Source organism: Galleria mellonella, unplaced genomic scaffold (genome assembly GCF_026898425.1).
Source record: "Galleria mellonella isolate WM207_F2 unplaced genomic scaffold, CSIRO_AGI_GalMel_v1 utg96, whole genome shotgun sequence".
NCBI lineage: Eukaryota > Metazoa > Arthropoda > Insecta > Lepidoptera > Pyralidae > Galleria > Galleria mellonella.
Genome location: NW_026442179.1, coordinates 3,906,261 through 3,929,192, shown reverse-complemented (window position 1 = coordinate 3,929,192; position 22,932 = coordinate 3,906,261). Strand labels below are relative to the sequence as shown.

Below are 22,932 nucleotides of genomic sequence, written 5' to 3'. Positions count from 1 at the left end.
TATTAATTTATCTTTGGATTGGAAAAAGCGCGGGATTGGTTTATTATATTATTTGATATATAATAACAAACAACATAAGTACAGTAACAAAAATATTTCTATTTATCTATAAACAATAAGATTAATCTGTTCGTAGATGAATTTCCTTATAAATAATAATTAGCTATCTATATTGTGATATCACATAGTTAAAAAATAAAGTACATTTTACCCCTTACTTATAAACGATAAATAAGTACATCCGATCGTAAATTACCCCTCATACAAGAAAACCCATATCTTTAAAATTATTTCTATTCATAAAACGTCAAACCTCTCATCTACTTTTCGCTATTGAACTGTTTTGTCTCTTTCTTTTAAGTTAAATTCCCAATTTGAAAGAAAGTGACAAAACAGTGTAATAGATAAAATAGATTCGTAAAAAGTTCTAGTCCTTATGAATAGGGGGGTAAGAATTTAGTTCAAAAGAAAAGACAGAAATTACGTACAATTATAATTAGACGTTTGACAATTTTAAGAATAAGGGGATTTACCCTCTTATTTATAAAACCTCCTACAAACCAACCTAAACTATTAGAGGATTTTATAACTTTCAAATTAAGCGCAAAAGAAAAAGACAAAGCGTTTCCATAGATAAAATAGATTTATAAATAAGGGGGTAATGTTTAGACCGTGTACCATGATTTTTATAAGTAAGGGATTTTTCATATCAAGTTTATAATAATATACCATGAGCCTTACTTCACTATCACTTTATAATCCTTGTAATTTATTTTCTTAGGTGATCAATGAAGAGGTATTTATTTTTGGCCGATTGCGCCAGAGCTATTATACTATAATATTATCAAACGTATGTGCGTACTGGGCAAATATGAGTGCTTTTGAGTTTTTAAAATTTTTGTTAAAATATGTATTAAATTATGATGTAAAATTAGACTTTAGACCTTTTAGTTAAAGGATTATGTTAGACATATTTTTGAATTAATAATATAAATATGTCTGCCATTTCTGATATTTCTTTTTTGTTTTTAAAGTCAAAAGGCGCAATCGTTTTTTTTTTATTGTTCAAAACCTATGCCTATTCATGTAATAATTCATTAAAATACCTTGTTTTGGACACCGGTTAAGAGTACTTAAATTAATTGCATTGTTTAGTAGAAAAAAATTACAAACCTAAGAAAATAAAAACCTTTAAAAAAAAAAACTTTTTGTTTATGGCATTTTTTAGTCTGGATTTTCACATCATCATTTATTGTCTGTACGATTAATCATATAATTATACTCAATAGATCAGTGGAGAGCGTTATTATCCGTTGTTTTATTTAGTTTTAAAATAATACAATAGTTAAGCAACGGTATAAAACACTCGTCTGACGAGATTTTAGGTGCCTTAAAAATAATTATTAAAAATAATCAATCTTACGCCAACTTCCTTCAATTTAAGTATTTTACTGGTCCTTCGGTTTATTTATGATTGGGATAATATTTTTTTGTAGACATCTTCAATTAGTACATAATTTTTCTTTCCGTTAATAGATCTATTCAATAAAAGTGATGCCATCTGCAAACACTTTTTCCGTTACATCTGTTAGTAGAGCAAATTTGTTCGGCTAAAGTGATATCATGTTTGATCAGTAAGACACTTTTTCCGTTAACTCTATTAGAGATACAGACTAGTAAAGTAAAAGTGATATTATTCTTAATTAGGATCACACTTTTGTTATATTCATTACTAGTACAAAGTTGTTTAACTAATATGATGTAATCTTTAACAAGTAAGACACTTTTCCGTTACATCTATCAGTATTCCAAACTTGTTCAGCAAAAGTGATCTTATTTTTAATTACTAAAATATCGTTACACCTATCAGTAGCTACAATGACGTCACATTTAACTTGTTATTTATTTATTTATTTTTCGTGATACATCTATCTAAAAGCTGTTTAGTAGAAATAAGAAATAAGCAAGATTTTGTTAGTATCACAAAGTTGTTCAAAAGAAACGCCGTCACTTTTACATGTAAAAGTTGAATTGATTGATTATTCGAAATATCTATTCTCCAACTAACGACTGACAATAATCACAACTATCAAATTGATTTAATCATCAGCCTAAAGTTTTAGCACCAAAATCCCCTTTGTTTGAACATTTGCCATATTTTACCATTTAACGTCGCTGACATCATCGAGGGGTGTGAAAAGATCCCTTCTAAGCCATCACCGACGCTCTGGCGCTGCAGACAATTGCTACGGTAACCGCTAACCTTCAGGCGGTCCGTTTGCTTGTGATGTAGTCTTATACTGTATTTTCTTCTTAACATTGGGTCACTCCGGGAATGTAATTCGGATATTATTAATCAGCGTATGTGATAGTGGTAATCTGTTGGTGATACCTCTGATCTGATTCGGGCTGTTCGCCGTCGCTCTCGACGCTGCTCGGCGAATGGCGGCCGGTCCACTCACTTTCCGGATCAGAGAAGATGTTCCTGTCGTCGAGTTCGTCATCGTCGTCCAAGTTTAAGTCATCTGTGATGTAAATTATAAATTAAGTATTTGCTAAAGGTTATAATAGTCCTTTTTATATTAAAAAAATATTTTTTTTATTATTTCAAAGGGTATAGGGGCGAAGCTTCTTACTATGAGAAACCAAACATTTAACATTAGATTTCATCATAGAGTATTTTCATCATCATTTCAGCTTTTAATTGTCTACTGGTGAACATAAGGGGAGTTGTGGCAGTAGCCGCCACGCTTGGCAACTGCAGTTAGGCTTTTTTTTTAATGGGTGACAATGGAATGGTAACCCCGCCTGCGCTATTGGTATAAACTGCCGGGGCACCAATGAGGGATGATTAGTAAGGATGAAAAGGTATGTCAGTTAGCCCATCGCGACGAATTTAGTCACAATGGTTTCCAGGGGGAACCACGCGCGGATAGGGTATATTGATAGCAATGGGGGCTAACCTCTCCATTACTAACAATTCCTTCCCCCCCAAATTGTAGTTAGGCTTTTAGAGATATTTTCAAAGGGGCACTGCTCTCTATCATTAAGTTCCCTTAGTCGTCTCTAACGATACTCACGGAAAAAAGGGGAGGCCTACTCTATGCCGGGACTACACTTGTAACAGATGATATTTGCCTTTGGTTATTTATTTTATCGGTGGTGGCTCACCATTGTCGGCCATGAGCTCCGCGGACCAGTCGTTGTCGAACTCGAGCTGCTTGTTGACGGCGCGCTCCGTTGGCGATTGCACCGCGTCCGTGTCTGCCTCCGTCACGTCGTATATTTCCGTCATTTTCATCTGGAAAAGACAAAATAAATTATAAATAAGAAGACAGCTGCTGGACCGATACGGCTGGTATTTTTTTCAAATATACATTGAGCTCCGGGTAAGGTTTTTATAATGAAAAAAAAAAATGTAAAAATTGCCTAAAAAATTGTGTCTCATAGAAACAGTTTTGCGCGTTAACGGACTGTCACAGTTCGATAGATTTTGACAGAACGCCATCTGTCAGATCGGCTAGTTATCAAATATTAAAACGTCTACATATAATAAGTGAAATCGATATTATTAATGATATTTAAAGGATAATAAAGAAAATTTGCTCTACCGACAAAACAAAATATCTTTCCTAGAAACATAGCTGAAAAAATGACAAAAAAATGCCGTATAGCAGATTAAACACTCTATTAAAAAGATGCAAAAGATTTTGCTTTAAAAAATTATACACTATGCATTGATAAATGCATTACATGAAATCGATTTGGCATTTTTTTTTAGCAACTGAAATGTATTGTATATTTTTTTACTGTTGAAGAATCCCGCGATTGATCACGATCCCACTTGATGGAAGGCGACTATATCGTCTAAGACTGAACTCGTGAGCCAACGAATAACCTATTGTATATTTTTTTACTGTTGAAGAGTTACGCGATCACGATCTCACCTGATGGAAAGCGACAATGTTGTCTAAGACTCACGAGTCCACGAATAACCTATTCATATTTGCCTTAAGTTTGGTATATCTTACATGTCATTGACTAACGAATGTCTATATAAATACAACGAATTCACGAGATATTTTTACAGGAACCGATAATACGGTAAACATTGAGGAAACTAGAAAAAATAAATAATATATAAATATATGACATGTTTATTCCTTTGAGAGATAAGTGTGTTACTAGAAATAGATTATTAGAATAGCCACTTCTATAAACATTTTCTTATCTTTCTAATGCTTAATACGTATTCTTATATGTTAATATTTAACAAGTGTAAATTTGTTTTTAAAAAATATACAGTACAAATAAACAAAGCTAAATAAACCTAACCAACGTTGACGGGGGGGAAGGGATTGTTAGTAATGCGGATTATCAGTCCCATTGCTAATAATATGCCCTAACAGGTCCTCCCCGTGGTCTCCCCTGGAAACCATCGTGCTGAATTCCAAGTATATTCATCACGATAGGCTAACTGACCTGCCTTTTCATCCTCACCAATCATCCCTTACTGGTGCCCCGCCAGCGTATACCGTTAGCGCAGGCGGGGTTTACCATACCATTATCATCCATCAAAAAAAAAAAACCAACGTTGACGTATCAATGCACAAATCTATAATACAAGTACTTATTCGTTTGGCACCAGAAATACTAGCGTGGAAAGAAAAGTTCGTCAGGATGTATATATGGACGATTGATTGTTTTTAATGGGTGATAATGGAATGGTAACCCCACCCGCGCTATCGGTATACACCGGCGGGGCACCAGTGAAGGATGATAGGTGAGGATGAAGCAGGTCAGTTAGTCCATCGTGACGAATTCAATAAGAATTGTTCACGATGGTTTCCAGGGGGAACCACGTGGAGGTCGACCTAATAGGGCATATTGTTAACAATCAAATAATAATAGTCAAAGAAGTTTGACAGCCCTATTGTTAGCAATTTTTCTATTATTATAGTATAAAGTATTTACCAGAGGGAGACTTTGTACAAAAGTCGATTACTTGGGCACCTCTGTTCCATTCGTGTTTCTGCCGTGAAGCAGTTGTGTTTGCATGGCTGTGTTTGGGTTTGAAGGGTTGGATATGGCAGTGAATTTACAGGGTACAGAAACATAACACCTTACTCTTCAGGATAGGCAATGCATGGGAGATATCATAGGCGAAACAGTATACTCTGTTATGACCGTGGTACTGCTCATATCTATAGGCGACGGTTATCACTTTCCATCAGGTGGGCCGTCAGCTTGTTTGCCATTCTAAGTTGTATAAAAAAAATCATTCTAAGCGAACACAAGGACAATATAGTCCATGAATATGATCAATCGAAAAGATTGTGAATATTCTAGTCTCAACTGTTATTCGCACTACGCCGTTACTAATCAAGGTGTTATTAAATATTGACAAACTTTAAAAGAAATAATCTATCTAGGAAAACAAATAGACAAAGTAGCTCAATCACAACAAACGTTGACGTAACTATGAGAACATAAATCTATCTATAGTTATGACAGAATAGAATTGTGCAAATGTCCGATATGGGTTGGACGCGTGTAAATAGATGCATCTGTTATCGAGTCTTGAATAATGCACATTTAATTACTGTACACTCGTATCTCACCCACCGAGCTATCGCAATAAACAAAAGCACCGCTATCATATTTACAAGGAATAAATAATATACCAGTACATACGCATATTGTTAAGATCGCATTACTCATACTTAATACAGTGCAGTGCAGTTGATGATCTAAACGCGACATTGTCACGTTCCGTGGCACTGTTAACACTTGACGCACTTGATGATCTAGAGGTGAAAGTGCCTTTTACTATGTACTCTAACCTTTGCGCAGAGACAATAAATATTTGTGAAATAATTTTAGATTTTGTTTAGCAAAAGGTTACACTTCAAACATAATAAAATTAATTAATACAGTACAGTGCAGTGCAGTTGATGATCTAAACGCGACATTGTCACGTTCCGTGGCACTGTTAACACTTGACGCACTTGATGATCTAGAGGTGAAAGTGCCTCTTACTATGTACTCTAACCTTTGCGCAGAGACAATAAATATTTGTGAAATAATTTTAGATTATATTTAGCAAAAGGTTACATTTCAAACATGACAAAATTAATTAATACAGTACAGTGATGCAGTTGATGATCTAAAAATTGTCACGTTCTAGATTGTTAATATAAAAGATGATCTAAATTGAAAACCTTTACTATGTTTCTAACCTTTGCGCAGAGACAATAAATATTTGTGAAGTAATTTTAGATTTGATTTAGCAATCAGTTACACTTTAATCATGATAAAATTAACGTGAAATTGTCACGATGTACTTTATAAAAATTATTCAATATATTGTGTAATATAAAAGACACTACACTGAAAACCTTTTATGATTAAAAAAAAATCATTACATTCTTTTGAAAAGGCATCTGGAATAATTAGAGATATTTCATAATGTTACTAAAAAAGTCTGATAGCGAAAAAGAGATAAAGCCGCCTTTTGTATCACTAACAAATAGACCTTAGATTATATAAGATCGAGCCTAAAAAACGGATCAAATTTTTGTCAGCTAATTGTCATATTAGCATACCCGTTTTTTATCAATGTTCTATATACTTACGCATAAAATGTATCTTAACATATTATTTAATAAATAAACTAAGTATTTACGCATTAAATAGATGCAAAAATTATAACACAAAATAAATATAGAAGTTATGAAGGAATTATAACTATTTATCACACATAATTATATGAAAAAGTTAACCCGTTTTTCTCGAAGCATGACTGACAATTCTATCATTTGAAATCGTTTATAGCCAGTCGATTAGATTCTGATTAGTCATACAAAACGTTACCACGTGTAAAGGACATGAAGTAGATATCCAGATAAACAAAAATAGATTAAAATTATAAGAGACACGATAAAGACATAAACACCGATAGAGGCATTGTTAATATTGAATTAAGTATGTTATTATCTTTATATAAGAGGGATTTGCCCATGGATAGTAATGCTTTTATCAGATAAGCCTAAACACATCATCGCGATCAAAGGTACAGTCGAGAAACATTTTCAATAATAAGTGCTCATGTACAGTTCCAGATTCATCCGATCAGATCCAGGGCACCTCTGTTCCATTCATGTTTCTACCTTGAAGCAGTTGTATTTGCATAGCTATGTTTCGGTTTAAAAGGTGGAATATGGCAGTGAATTTACAGGGTACAGAGGAATAACACGTGAGTCTTTAGGAATGGTAATTCATAGGGGTATTATGTTCATGGTACTGCTCATGTCTATAGGCGACGGTTACCACTTTCCATCAGGTGGGCCGTCAGATTGTTTGCGATTCTAAGTTGCATAAAAAAAAAGTATAATTAGGTAGGAAAAAATAGACAGCAGACATCCTTTAATGAATTGTTCGTTCGAAAACGAGAGCCTTGATGTTAAAATAACGAAGGATTACTGTCTAATGAAGCGTAAACGAAGGATATTTTCTCGACGGATAAATTATCTCCTTCTGCAGGTTTCCAATTTCGATAAATATGTATAAAACAATATGGGTATGAGAGATAACAATGGGTAGTGTTCCTTAATTCTCAGTAAGAGGAAAATTATCGGCTTCACAGAGTATTCTTTGCTGTACATGCATAAAGGGGATAGTTGCCACTCTCTATCAGGTGAACCACCATCATCTTCCTATCATAATCCCTATTTATTTGGGGTTGGTGTAATATGTTTTTTATCCATATTACAAAAAGATTCAGCTTATAGTTTTACGACAAGCCGCCTGCCTGACGTCAACCCTCTTTGGGAATGTATCAGGTGAACTGTGAGTTGTTATTAAAAATAATAAATATTGTAGAAAAAAAAAAACACTCAATTTGTGGCAAAACTAGTTTTTTCATTCAAAAACCAAACTAATCAACGGATTTTATTTTATTCTTAAAGTATTGTAAAGTAAAAACTACCGGTTCAACTTACGTGTAATAATTACATCGAGAAAACTCACTAGTTTCGGGATCAATTCGTGATCCTTAATCATGAGTGGCTGTGATACGACTGCGACCATGAATTGAATCTTATTTTGATGAAATTTCTATTCGATCAATCGGAAAGTATATTCTTTCAATTAAAAAAATAATTTTCCAAATCGATTAATAAATGACAGGAGATCTGAAGTAACAAATCTCCTCCTTGTAAATGTAAATTGGACTCTATTTTCCGCGCTTAGCCTCTCATTTGGGCTGTTGTGCGTACAAGAATCTCCACCTATTTTGAAGACCATTGAAAAGTAACCAATTATTTGCTGAAACGACGCGAACTACGAGAGACGTTTAAAATATCGTTCCCGATAACATTGAGAGCCACACGACGGTGCGTGTGTGGGAGTGATCACACGATGCGTGCGTAAGCACTTGTTTTGCGATTGGCGGCAGATAGTGAGGGTCAAGTCAAGTGTGGTATGCACTCGCGACATAGTCGGCTACAACTGTCTTATTGATGGTAACAATAGTGCAGGGTGCAAGTTATTTATTGTAATCTAAAACATTACAACGAGGACAAACGATATTATAATATTTATGGCAATTTGAATAGCTGTGAAAAAAAAAAAACAAAAAAAAAAAAAACAAGAGAGAGAGACATGCCAGCAGAGGACATTTGCATAGTACCCCTCTGATAAATGTAAATCCATACTCTTTTTCCGAAACCACCGATTTTAATGAAATTTTGTAAATACATCATCGTTTGCTCCAACTAGAGGGATAGAACACTTTAACCTTAACAAATTGACCCGGTAGATGGCGTTAGGGGTAAAACAACGTTTGCCCGGTAAACTAATAATATAATAAATGACAGATTATAATAATAACCTTGTAATCGCTGTCCAGATAGTAGTATGCCAAAAGGGCGTCATTTTGCGACGTCACGTTGAGGATATGGTCGAACGTCTCAGAGTCGTCCTGCGCGGGCCGGTCGCTGTACGTCACACGGAGCTGGCTGGCCCGTCTGAAATGTAAAATATGGATAATTAGATATTTTTGCAAACCTATTTACCAACAAGAAAGGATAGGAGAATCCGATACGCAACAATTTAGTGAATAAAAATTAATATCTTCATCTAAGGAAAATAAATTTATTACTTTTCTACTATGTTACTATTCTACTACCGTTAACAGGAACGTTAACGATATTCATAGTAGAAAAGTTAAAATGTATAAAATTGACGCACTGTTGCTATATAAGCTATTGAAATTAACTGGTAGCTAGCATATTTTATATATATATATATATACAAAAACATGTAATTGAAAAATGGTTGACATAACTATTGAAAATAACTAGCTTATGTCAATTTCATACAATTTAAACATTTATTACAGTGATTTTGTTATAGAAAAGTTCAAATGTATCGTTAGAATGTCATTCTATAATATTTTTATGTTTCACTTTTTATTGGGCATTTTTCAACATTTTACATTAAATAAATCAAATGACCTTAGCGATTTATAATGTACGAACTGATAATATTATTAATATCTATATTACAAATGCAAAAGTGAAACATCTCGGACGAAACCGCGGTTAAAAACTAGTCCATAATATGATAATACAGCATATAAAATCTGCAAATTACAATTGCCTAATTGATTTTGCATCGTAACCACTTGTATTTTCCGTTCTAATTGCTATGAACAGGAAACGTTGGGCAAACATAACGTGAACAGGGGAATTGAGTGTTCAACTAATTACCGCGGCCGGGGTTACTCACCCTGGGAGAAAACGTTATCGGCAATAAAATATTAGTTATAAACAATGACGTCAGTACTGCGCACTTTTGTTCTTATCTGTAAGCCGGAGTTCGTGGTGCCTGCACGGTTGGTACACTTAGATATTGTAATTAGATCCTATTAATTAATATATATATGTGAAAGTTTGTAATGAATGTTTGTTACTCCATCACACTGGGGGGTAAGAGATTGTTAGTAACGGAGTCTAATTGACCCATTGCCTATCAGGTCGATCTCCAAGCGGTTCCCCCTGGAAACCATCGTGGTTAATTTTAGTGGAATTCGTCACGATGCCCCACCAGCGTATACCGATAGCGCGGGCGGGGATACCATACCATTATCACCCAATACAAAACATTCAAAAATAAAGACCTTTTGGTCTTTTAAAATATCCTTTTATTAAATCAAGCATATTTTTTATGTCTAATGTTACGCGATCTCTTCGTGAATTTAATGCAATTCTTACAAAGATTATTTTCTTAATCGACCGGATTATTCGCCTGTCGATGTCATACAAATTTTTATGGTACGAAATTCAAACTATACACATTTGATTACCATTTATTGACATTTCAAAAGAATAATATATTATTGCTTTAGTTGTTGTTCTAAAGTAAATACAACATGTTGTTCAAACGCTAAGGAGGTCATAATATCGATGATAAGCGAAGTAAATCAAGTAGCTGTCAATGAATTGAAACCGATGTCAATAGAATTATAGTGAATTCATTGTTCACATTTAAATAAATTAATCGTTTCAATTACACAGGATTTTACTAAATTTTATTATTCTAATATTACAATTAAATAAATAAAAAAAGAACACGAATACGGAGAGCCATGATAAATGCAGAATTTCGAAACTAAAAATGATTAGGTTAAAGTTTTTTTAGAAAAAAAAAAACATGTTTAAGTAAAATATAAATACATGCAATAGTTAATCAATCCCAATTTATATAATTAATCTATTTTATTTTATTGTTGAATAAGATAAAAAAGTAATATACATATATTATATGATAGACTTTGTACAAAAGTCGATTGCTTGGGTACCTCTGTCCCATTCGTGTTTCAACCGTGAAGCAGTTGTGTTTGCATGGCTGTGTTTCGGTTTGAAGGGTGGGATATGGCGTGAATTTACTGGGTACAGAGGAATAACACCTGAGTCCTCAGGAATGGCAACGCATGGGGGGTATCATGGGCGAAACAGTATACTCTGTTATGTCCATGGTACTGCTCATGTCTATAGGCGACGGTTACCACTTTCCATCAGGTGGGCCGTCAGCTTGTTTGCCATATATAAAAAAAAAAAAAAAATATATATATATATATATATATATATACACATATATATTATATATATATATATATATATATATATATATATATATATATATATATATATATATATATATATATATATATATATATATATATATATATATATATATATATATATATATATATATATATATATATATATAAGTCACATACATCTAATGTTAGTGGAATTAAACAAAATAGTTCTAATCAAATAACAAAAAGGTGACATTACAAATCTGACAAAACATTGCAGCGTTTTTATACTCGGCACATTCGTAAAAGAATCTTGGCATGTTTATTTCCAAATTAGTTATTAGAAAAAAGAAATTTAATCTAACTAATTTGTTTGCTTTATGCGTTGTTACTTCGATAAAAAGAAAAATGTGACAAGTAAAAAAAAATAAACGACAAAGATTTTTTTAAGAGCATAGTGGAAGGAAAAGTAGAGGGCAAAAGAAGGAGAGGAAGACCGAGGAATAACTACATGGTACAGATAAAAGAAACACTAGGTGTGATGTCGTATAGGGATGTCAAGGATATGGCCTGGGATAGAGCTGGCTGGAAGAAGACGCATGAATTAGTTGCACCGACAAGAGGAAACTCTTAAATGAAAAGAGAGAGAAAAAAAATTATAGAACAGCACTGAACATAATAATTATTAAAAAAATAACGATATAGAACATCAAGGAACTGATTTATGGCCAAGATCAAACAGTATGCGATAATTTCCCCAACTTGTTTTTGTGAATAACGTAAGCTTTTATAATTAACATAAGATGGTAGTAACGGACGAATGAAATTATAACTCTTGACCTTATAGGTTAATTAGAAGACTGGCCGACTACTATTTAATTGACAATAACAAAAATTGTGTTCCAGAAAAAAAAAACAGACTTCATTTGTGACAAAACCAGTTATTTCGATTTAAAAACTAAACTACTAAATAGATTTTGATAAAATTTCTATGCTACCTATCTGTAAGCTTATCCTGTCAAATAAAAAAAAAAAGTATTTTCCAAATCGTTCTACAACTGATTTTTTTTTATTTAACAATTTTTTTTATGGGTGAGAATGGAGTGGGAGCCCCTCCTGCGCTAACGGTATACGCTGGCACCAGTGTAGAGTGATCGATGATAATGAAAACAGGCCAGTTAGCCCATCATGATGAATTCATCAGGAATTAACCATGATAGTTTCCGGGGAGAACCCCGTGGAGGTCGACCTGGTTGGGTATATTATTAGCAATGGGATGCTCAGTCTCTATTACTAACAAACCCTTTCCCCTCGGTTTGGAAGATGGGATATGACAGTGAATTTACAGGGTACAGAGGAATAACACCTGAGCCCTCAGGAATGGCAACGCATGGGAGGTATCATGGGCAAAACAGTATACTCTGTTATGTCCATGGTACTGCTCATGTCTATAGGCAACGGTTACCACTTTTCATCAGGTGGGCCGTCTTTTTTTTTGCCATTTTAAGTTAAGTAAAAAAATATATCAAGCATATCGAGTACATGAAACTGTTTCAGTACTATTTACCTAGTTATCAAGATGTATGTCACAATTTTTTGTCGCAAGACGAAACGGATGTCGGTATAATAACATACAATTATACCATCATTTACCTATAATATGTGTTTAAAAATAATTACTTAAGATAACTAGAAAAAACTATAATATCCTACGTACATTTCTTATCGATACAACCCCGGATCTAGTTAGACAACGTCAGGCTTTATCATCGCCTGATAGCATAAGCGACGTAGGTGATAAACAAGCATACGGCTCACCTGATGGCAAGTTATTACCGTAGCGAAACAACGTCTGCATCATCAGAGAGCATTTCAACAGTTGTCAGTTTTGTGAGAAGTGACCTTTTTCACCTCTGACGACGGTTTATTGCTGTTAATTTATTTATACTGATTTTGTCTCCAATACTAATAACGGTATTTAAAATCACTTACTGATCTAGTTGTTATAGTGCAAACCGCGTTTGCGCAAATTTACAGGGCTATTTATTTTACAGATTGCTGTAACTTGCGAATAATGTATGAAATTAAACAAATACGAGAAGAAAATCGCGAGGAAGTTCGCATATTAAATATTATATTTTTAAGCGATTTTTTACGCACTGCGCATGTATTATTTTACGCACACATTTATAGAGATAGGTCCCTTTACTAATTTATTATGTGGGGGCAAAAACAGTTTAATGAAAATTAACAATGTGAAATTGTGTATTTTCACAGCTTTTTTTCGCATACGCAAATGCAGCACTACTGGGGGGGAAAGGGATTGTTAGCAATGGAGTTTGACAGCCCCATTGCTAGCAATATGCCCTATTAGGTCGACCTCCACGTGGTTTCCCCTGGAAACCATCGTGAACAATTCTTGTTGAATTCGTCACGATGGGCTAACTGATCTGCTTCATCCTCACCTATCATCCTTCACTGGTGCCCCGCCGGTGTATACCGATAGCGCGGGTGGGGTTACCATTCCATTGTCATCCATTAAAAAAAAATGCAGCACTACCTTCTTATAATACAAGAATAAAGCTAATTGCATTCCATAAAACTACAGACGTTAATTCCCATTTGAACCAATAATAGCCGTGGATATATCTCACAACGCCTCGGTTAAAACTAAGCATGACTCGTTCTACGAATATAATGACAGTTGACACGTGAATAAATAGCCTTATTAAATAAATTCGCTTATCAAACAATTATGCCTATTTCCCGCTAAAGTAAACATGTAAAGGGGGCATTATGTTGCATCCTTTGTCTGTTTATCTATAATTTAACAGCTGCTTGTTTCCACTTCAATTTCGATGAGTAAAATTTGATAAGAATACATTTCAATAAACACTATCAAAGACTCAGTAATTTCACTGCCATTTCAGCGCTTGCATAGTATTACTCAGAATACTAGCCACAGGTAAGCCATTTTGATTAGAATAGATAGATAGTTACTCTTTATTGTTGACTCCAAAAGATTACAGTAGTAAACTTATTATAAATATAAACAATTACAAGAAATAATCATAATAAAAAAACAATGGGCGACCTTATCACTAAAAGCGATCTCTTCCAGCAATTATATTTATTTTTATTTATTTATATGCTTTTGTATTTTCACTTATAGTATAGATATTAGGTTATAGCAAAAATGTACACAGGCGGACTTATCCCTTAAAGGGATTTCTTCCAGCCTTGAGAACTTGAAAGGAGAAAGTGTCTATAGGGTTTGTATATAAAGCATATGTGAATTATTAGTGTAAATTATTAATAGCTATGTATATACTTCGTAACAGAGTAAAGAAATATTTATACATTCTAGTATCATTTGGAAAGAAATATATGTCAGACCAACACTTTAATACGACTTTATACAGTCTGTCTTTAATAAAAACAAACGGACATTTATTTATTTACTTTACAATTGCATTGGGGAGGTCAGTACTGATGGCACGTGGCCGCGTGTGGCAGACGAGTGTTGTGCATACCGTCGCGATAGTGAGAAAGGTAAATAAAGTGCGAGCGATTGGCGCGTCCCATTGATCTTGAATTACCTTTATCGACCAGGTCGAATGACTAATTCTTTAATATCACTGGAACTTTTTACAAATGACAAAGTATAAACATTATTCTAGATGTGTTGGAAGCCTATTCTGAACCGCTGTTATGTCCATATTTATTTTTAAAATTAATTTTTAAGCTTAAATTAAAATCTTAATACCTTAATAAATAGCTTTTTCGTATCACATGTTTAAAAAAAATAAGATCTTAAGATTAAGATAAGCTCACGTTTTTTCTTACATATAAAAGAATTAACGGAATCCGTACACAGCTCTAAATATAAACGCCAGTAAACGCTAAACTCGCAAAAAGGAATATTAATCGAATCGAATTAGGATGAAAATAAATGTATGAACCATTCATACAAACCCCACCATCACCCATGAACCGACTCATTAATCTACATAACAAAGTTTCAAAATTATAAGACTGAGAAATAAGTTTTTAGATTCTTGGCTAGCTTCCTTACCCTTCAGCCCGAAACACAATGTACCATTACTGTAAACAGTAAATGTATGGAAGGAAAAGGATAGTTAATGACGGGGTGTAACAACCCCATTGCTAAGGGGTGGGGAAGGGATTGTTAGTAATGGGGAAGTTATTCTACATTGCTATCAATATACCCTATTAGGTCGACCTCCACGCAATTCCCTCTGGAAATCATCGTGGTTAATTTTTTTTATTACAACTTAGAATGTCAAACAAGCTGACGGCCCACCTGATGGAAAGTGGTAGCCGTCGCCTATAGACATGAGCAGTATCATGGACATAACAGAGTATACTGTTTCGCCCATTATACCCCCTATGCGTTGCCATTCCTGAGGACTCAGGTGTTATTTCTCTGTACCCAGTAAATTTACGCCATATCCCACTCTTCAGACCGAAATACAGCCATGCAAACACAACTGCTTCACGGTTAAAACACGAATGGGACAGAGGTACCCAAGCAAACGACTTTTGTACAGTCTCCCTCTTGTTGAATTCGCCACTAATGACCAACTGATCTGCTTTCATCTTCGCTTATTATTCCTTACTGATGCCTCGCTAGGATATACATATAGTATAGGCGAGGATACAATTCCATTATTAAGCATTAAAACAATAATTGTATTAGTACTGTAAAGATATATGCAAAAACACAACCTTTTTACGGGGTCGGGTAACATTCTGATTACGGGTACCAGTTATTCCAGTTTCATATCTCACGACGTAACATGTTGATTATGACCGATAATCACATAGTAATTATACCACGACCTGCTTCAACCTTCTTGTAATCTACCAATAACAACACACCGATAAGTCAGGTTCGTTAATTTAAAAAAAGAGATAAGTTTTTCTGACTCATCTGCGTTGGTAGGTACAATCGTCTTACCAACATTTGCATAAAATAGCAATGCATTTTTTTATACAATTTGAAATTGGAAGCAAACACATTCTAGATGAATTAGCATCATAGACATCACAGAGTACACAAGTATTTATTTATTTACTTTGTATTGTATGTTTTTTTTTTGATAGGTGAAAATGGAATGGTAACCCCGCCTGCGCTAACGGTATACGCTGGCGGGGCATCAGTGAAGGGTGATCGACGAAAATGAAAACAGGCCAGTTAGCCCACCATGATGAATTCATCACGAATTAACCATGATAGTTTCTAGGGAGAACCGCGAGAAGGTCGACCTGGTTGGGTATATTGCTAGCAATGGGATTCTCAATCTACATTACTAACAATCCTTTTTCTCCAAACTTTTGGCATTTATCGATGTGTGTTCATCATCATTGTTTTTTGTTTACTGTCCCGATCTGCAACCCAAAATCCCGATTTTTTGACCTCATGTACCGATTTAAAACCAATCTGATCTAGCAAGGCTAATCTCAACCTAGTCAACACCATTGATTTCCTATGTTTTTAATTTTTTTATTGATTGCATGATTTAAAAATTATGATAAAATAAAATAAAAAGAAAATGCCTGTACAATAGCCATCCAAATTAATGATCGAAGCTTCCATTTATTGCTGTGTTTGTTTCGGTTTGAAGGGTGGGATATGGCGTGAATTTACAGGGTACAGAGGAATAACACCTGAGTCCTCACAAATGGCAACGCATGGGGGGCATCATGGGCGAAACAGTATACTCTGTTATGTCCGTGGTACTGCTCATGTCTATAGGCGACGGTTACCACTTTCCATCAGGTGGGCCGTCAGCTTGTTTGCCATTCTAAGTTGTATAAAAAAAAATTGCGTAACAAATAACACATTTATCTATACAAACAATTGATTTTAGTCTTAAGCAAGTTTTGTATGAGCGATTAAATGCGATGCAGAATTAGTACCTATCCCAATCAACCGGTTATAGCTATAAGCGTAGTGAAAGTTGCGCGAGAATCGATTTCGTATCTTTAACGACCTTTCTATCTACCAAGTAACATTGGTTTTATGCATTAGACAAGTTTTATATGTATAATGTACCGTGTGGTCCCTGTACAGAATAGACCAGGCAAGGTAGGGGGCCTTTCCAGTTTAAAAATGATGGAATTATAGCCAAATTGAGAACTTCCTTCTTTTTGAAGTCGGTTGTAAGGTCAAAATAATCAGCCGAACATACCTATTCATGTATTATTATCATCAAGCACAGTCTTATGAGAATATATCCATAGATGTAATAAATCTTAGATAATTTCTAAAATAAACAATACAGACACACAACATCCGCGTCCATTTATCGGCATTCAATTACAAAAACAAGAGAAAACTGCTCGTTTTGTCCTGGCACACAACTAGCTCTTATACGCTCTTATAGCTACGAATAGGTCGTATTATTATGTGTACTTCGCATGTGATCATTTGTGATAGACGTGCCATAATTTGCTAATCATCATCATACCAGCCTTTATCTGTCCACTGCTGAATATAAGCCTCGCCTTAGATAGGTTTTGCCAGTAATTGCTACGCTTGGCAGGCGGATTGGCAACCGGAGTTAGGATTTGGAGATGTTTTAAGAGGGTCGCCGCTGTCTATCCCTCGCCCTCCCTTAGTCGCCTTTTACGACACCCACGGGAAAGGAAGGAGTTTTGCTAATAATTGCACTAAATTAACTGCTTTATAGAATCTGGTCGTTTAAGGACCCTTTCCGAATACTAAACTCGGCAAGGGTGGTATGGGAGTCACCCCTTCCTTTCCCGTGGGTTTCGTAAGACGCGACTAATGGAATTTAATGACTGAAGGATGGGCAACAGCGATCCTCTTAAAACATCACCAAAGCTTAACTACGGATACCAAGACCACTAGAGGGAGACTTTGTACAAAAGTCATTTGCGTGGATACCTCTGTCCCATTCGTGTTTCAATCGTGAAGCAGTTATGTTTGCATGGCTGTGTTTCTGTTTGGAGGGTGGGATATGACGTGAATTTACAGGGTACAGAGGAATAACATCTGAGTCCTCAGGAATGGCAACGCATCGGGGATATTGTGGGCGAAACAGTATACTCTGTAATGTCCATGGTACTACCCATGTCTATAGGCGACGATTACCACTTTCCATCAGATGGGCCGTCAGCTTGTTTCCCATTCTAAGTTGTATAAAAAAAAAAGAAAAAAAAAACCAACTCGTTTTCTAAGTGTGCCCACTACTGCCAAAACCCCCGAGGGTGAGGCCTATGCTGATATGACTGTAATACTGAATATTATATAAATGAAGTATATAATTTTCAAGATAACGCCAGTACTCGATATGCATATATCCAAAAAATAATAACGGTCAATCGAATTGTATTTAAAAAAAAAGTGGCACGGTAACCTGCTGAGATATTGGCATATGAACATTCCCAAAAAAGTGGCATCGTAACCTGCGAGATATTACTAAATTAAACGTTCTCAAAAAGTGACATAGTAACTGCCAAGTTTTTTTTCGTTGTTATAAAAATTATTATATTGTGGCCTGTAAACCATCCCTATTCTAAACCATCTGACCCGCGGAGAAATAGTAAGCTATATCCTTCTCTCAATAGGAGAAATACGTGTAAAGACGTAGAAAATTAAAGCCATAAATCAAGGAAACATCATACATTTAGCAAACAATATTAACAAATCGCAATACCTAATAATATTATCGAAGTTTGCAGATTATCTATGTAGGTATTATTAAAACTCTTATCTTGCCATTTATTGGCAGTGTCAGAACCCGGAACCCTCCCATACAAGATAAGATCGCGAATTTTCAGCAAACAATTTAATCAAATAATTATTCATATGATAACCGCTAGATGATAGCCTATTAGCCCGAGTGTAGATGATTTTTTTTTAGAAAAATACAACCCTATCTGAAAATGGAAATTTCAAGGAGTTTTTTTGTAAAAGCCCTTTGTTGTATAGTGGTTAACTCGGATTATTCCACTGCTGAAAGTAGCCTCCCCCATAAGGGAGATTTTGCTAGTAGTTGCCAGGCTTGGCAACCGCAGTTTGGCTATTGATGATGTTTTAAGAGGGACGTAAAAACCCGTAGATACTCTTAATTGTCTCCTTCAAAATATTACATACAACAGCAAATTAAATAAAAACACAAAAAAATAACAGCTCAAATGCAGATTAAATATTTTTTTAGAAAAAATCCTACCTGAATGGAAATTACAAAGAGATTTTTTTGAAAAAACCCACAGATACTGTTAGTTGTTCCCTTGAAAAGGATACAATAGTAAATTTAGCAAAAACACAAAAATAAAAAGCAAAAAAAAAAAGACGTTGATTGTCAACCATACAATAATATGCAAATTATGACATTGTGAAAGCTTTCGGTGAGTCCTTTGTCTTCGGACTCTTTCTAATACCAAAGTAAGGGCCTTGAAGACAGATCATTTTCGTACATAATGAAATTATCACTTTGGCTACGAAAACCTAGAAGACGTAACAGGAATATTAAATGGATTAATATCGTAATTACAAGTTGAAAATACCAAGATAATATAATTAATAACTTTCAATAAAATAATATGGACTCCAACAGATACGATAGGGGGAAAAGGGATTGTTAGTAATGGAGATTGAGAATCCTATTGCTAGTAATATACCCAACCAGGTCGAACTCCTCGCGATTCCCCTTGGAAACTATCACAGTTAATTCCTGATGAATCCATCATGATGGGCTAACCGGCCTGTTTTCATTTTCATCAATCACCCTTCACTGGTGCTCCGCCAGCGTATCTCGTTAGCACAGACAGGATTACCATACCATTTTCACCCAACAGAAAACAGATAGGATATATGCAAATTTCTTTTTCATTAACATTTCAATCAAGGTAAAAACATTTATTATAATTTAAAAACCAATCTAGTAGACCGATTTTGATAAAGTTTTTGCTTCACTCCGCAATCCTTTTATATCCTTCCAGATAAAACTGATATACATCGGGGGGGGGGGGGAGGGATTAGTAGTAACGGAGACTGAGAATTCCATTGCGCAGGCGGGGGTACTATACCATTTTCACTCATCAAAAAAAGTCTTTTTAAAGTCAGTTGTAATTTTTTTAACAATTACATATGCAGATCGTAGTTTAACCAGAGGGAGAGTTTATATGAAAATATGTATATGCAGGCAGAATGTCGTATTTCTGTCACTAAACAGCTGTATTTGAATAGCTGTTTCTATTTAAAGGGTGGTTAGAGCAGTGACATTATCAGGTCAACAGTTCTAGAAATAAACTACAAAAACCCCATATTTTAACGAAAATTTTACTAATCTTACTGAACTAGTAGTTATGTTGCGATAGTCCACATCGCTGGTTAGTTGATTAGACTTGTCGCAAAACGTGTGTGGACTGAATAGTGGTCGGGGACTGATAGTTAATATGGAAGATTGCAGAACTTCTGATAATAGTTTTGGTAGTCAGTCTTCGAGTGTTAGCAGTCGCACGTAGAATTAAACAAAATAATTTTAATCAACTAACCAACAAATTTTAGTCATATATTATTATAAGTCAAGGTTTACACAACGTTAAAAATAATCCGAGTTAGATTGTGCAAGTTTATCTTTCGAGCTTATATATTATATTATATATCTTTTTATATAGGATTTTAGCATAATCTCTTTATTGGCTTGCAAAAATAATAGCATAAATTATCATAATAAAACTGTATATATTCAAACTCTTTTCTCCTACATTCTTCACGACTCTGGAACGCGCTTCCTGATGCCATTAAGAGACTACCGACTAAACCGTCTTTCAAAAAAAGCGTTCACGCTCACTTTTTATTTTTATCCGAGCAGTAAGTACTTTATATTATTCTCAATTTCGTGTATAATATAGTATATGTCATATACATATGTGTAAGTATATTTGTTATTTATATACATTTATTCGTTTATATATGTAATTTTAGTATGTATGTATATCAATAATTAGTAGTACCGCATTCGAGTATTCTGACACTTCCCTATGGTTGACTGGGAGAGAATGCTTTTAGCATTAAGTCCGCCATGTACACATATTTGTACTAATGAATAAATAAATAAATAAATATATACATACGCACTTTATTTTATACAACACTAGTTTTTACCCGCGACTTCGTCGTTGTGACTTAGATATACTAATCTTGATTAACTGGTGTAAAAAGTTAGGTCCATCTCCATGACAAATAAGAATACACTTTCATCGAAAAGAATCATAAAAATTGGTTCAATTGATAACGAAAAGATATACTCAAATTTATAATCTCCTTTTTGAATAAAACTACTGACACTATCTAAAATTTTTGATATATAAAAATCCTGGGTCACGATGTTCAGACACGCTAATAGCCGAAACCACTCGAATGATTTTAATGAAATTTTAAAAAAGTGTGTACTAATTGCCTCAACTTGAGAGATGGAATAGTTTTTATCCAGAAAAGAAAAAAAAAGTACCCGGTAGGTGGCGGTAGTAAGACAAGATTTGCCGGGTCAATTAGTACCTATGTGATAACATAAATATATAGAACTGACCTTCTGTCCAGCTGGTAGCCCTCGTTGGTCTCCTTCTTGGAGTCCATGGTGAGCTTGTAGTAAATCTTGGCGGCGGCTTCCGACTTGTCCTGGGCCGAGTACACGAACCCGTGCAGTTGTTGCAACAGGTTCCAGCTGAGGCTCCATAATGACTTGCTCATCTTAGGTGTGCATGTTACGAACCTAAAAACGGAACACTTGTCAGTAAACTCTACATACTTTTTAAATTTAAAAAAAGGTAGTTATGTGCTCGACTGTATATTTATTTCGAGTTCCCATCTTTTTCGTAAATTTGTTTCCATGTAAATACACTACCGAAAAAAATTAACGATTAAAAAAAAATAGCCAAAATTTTTGGCGTAATATTCATAATATTCATTCAGATTGTGCGATACGTGTTACTTGGAACTTTTTTTCTAAGATCCAAAAATGTGAAACTTCAAGCTTTAAATTGCTTCTTTTTTTATTCTAATACGACCATTTTTTATCTAAGATACAGCTATTTGAAAAATCGCCAAATATTTAGGTTTTATTTTTATCCCTTAATTTTTTCCACTAGTGTATTTACATGTATGTATATTTACATTACATTTATTATGATTGTAATTTGTTGTAAGACATTAACAACTGTATTTTATAATCATAGGGAAACTCACAACCAATTTGTGCAGATATGGACGCCATTGTGTTATACCATAAATAAACAATCTCTGCTTTAGGCTAATAGGAAAAGAAAACTTTAAAAACATTATTTTCCCGAGATATTTAAAATAATCCATAATGTAAATAAGTTTTTGTAATTAAATACTCATTTTATTTGTGTACATATTGTTATTATTTATAACCTGCATCATTATTTGAAGGGAGCAATAACGAGTTTTCATACATTCATTCATAATCCATAATGGATTATTTTAAATATCTCTTTAATCAATAACTTTACTTGCTATTGTTTACTTTATAACAGGTGGCGCCATCTTCGCAAAGATTTGCGCATACTTTTCCATTGTTCTGTCAATTTAGAAAATTTTGCAAGACGCTACAAAAACATACTAGAAAAATAGCATACGAAACGAACTACACATATTTCTATTATTCACGTACTAATATTTAATTATTAAAAACAATGAAGCACTTGTAACCTTGACTTGATTCAATGTCATCGTTCGAAATGAGAACAATGATTGTACGATTATAAATGATGGTCATTATGAATGTACATGACAAAAACAGCACGTAAAC

General features: G+C 34.3%; 2 protein-coding genes across 2 annotated transcripts in view; one reads left to right on the top strand and one right to left on the bottom strand.

Annotated features, from left to right (window-relative positions):
• The window catches only part of LOC113523427 (60S ribosomal protein L21), a 112,266-nt gene that overhangs the window by 53,521 nt on the left and 35,813 nt on the right, over positions 1 to 22,932 (top strand). The gene's annotated exons all lie outside the window — the stretch shown is intronic.
• The window catches only part of LOC113523594 (uncharacterized), a 53,018-nt gene that overhangs the window by 10,820 nt on the left and 19,266 nt on the right, over positions 1 to 22,932 (bottom strand). The window contains exons 6-9 of the mRNA XM_052902748.1: positions 21,691 to 21,873; positions 8,891 to 9,026; positions 3,172 to 3,301; positions 2,393 to 2,525 (exon numbers count right to left, since the gene is read on the bottom strand). Coding sequence (XP_052758708.1) covers positions 2,393 to 2,525; positions 3,172 to 3,301; positions 8,891 to 9,026; positions 21,691 to 21,873 — 582 coding nt within the window. The remainder of the gene's footprint in view (positions 1 to 2,392; positions 2,526 to 3,171; positions 3,302 to 8,890; positions 9,027 to 21,690; positions 21,874 to 22,932) is intronic.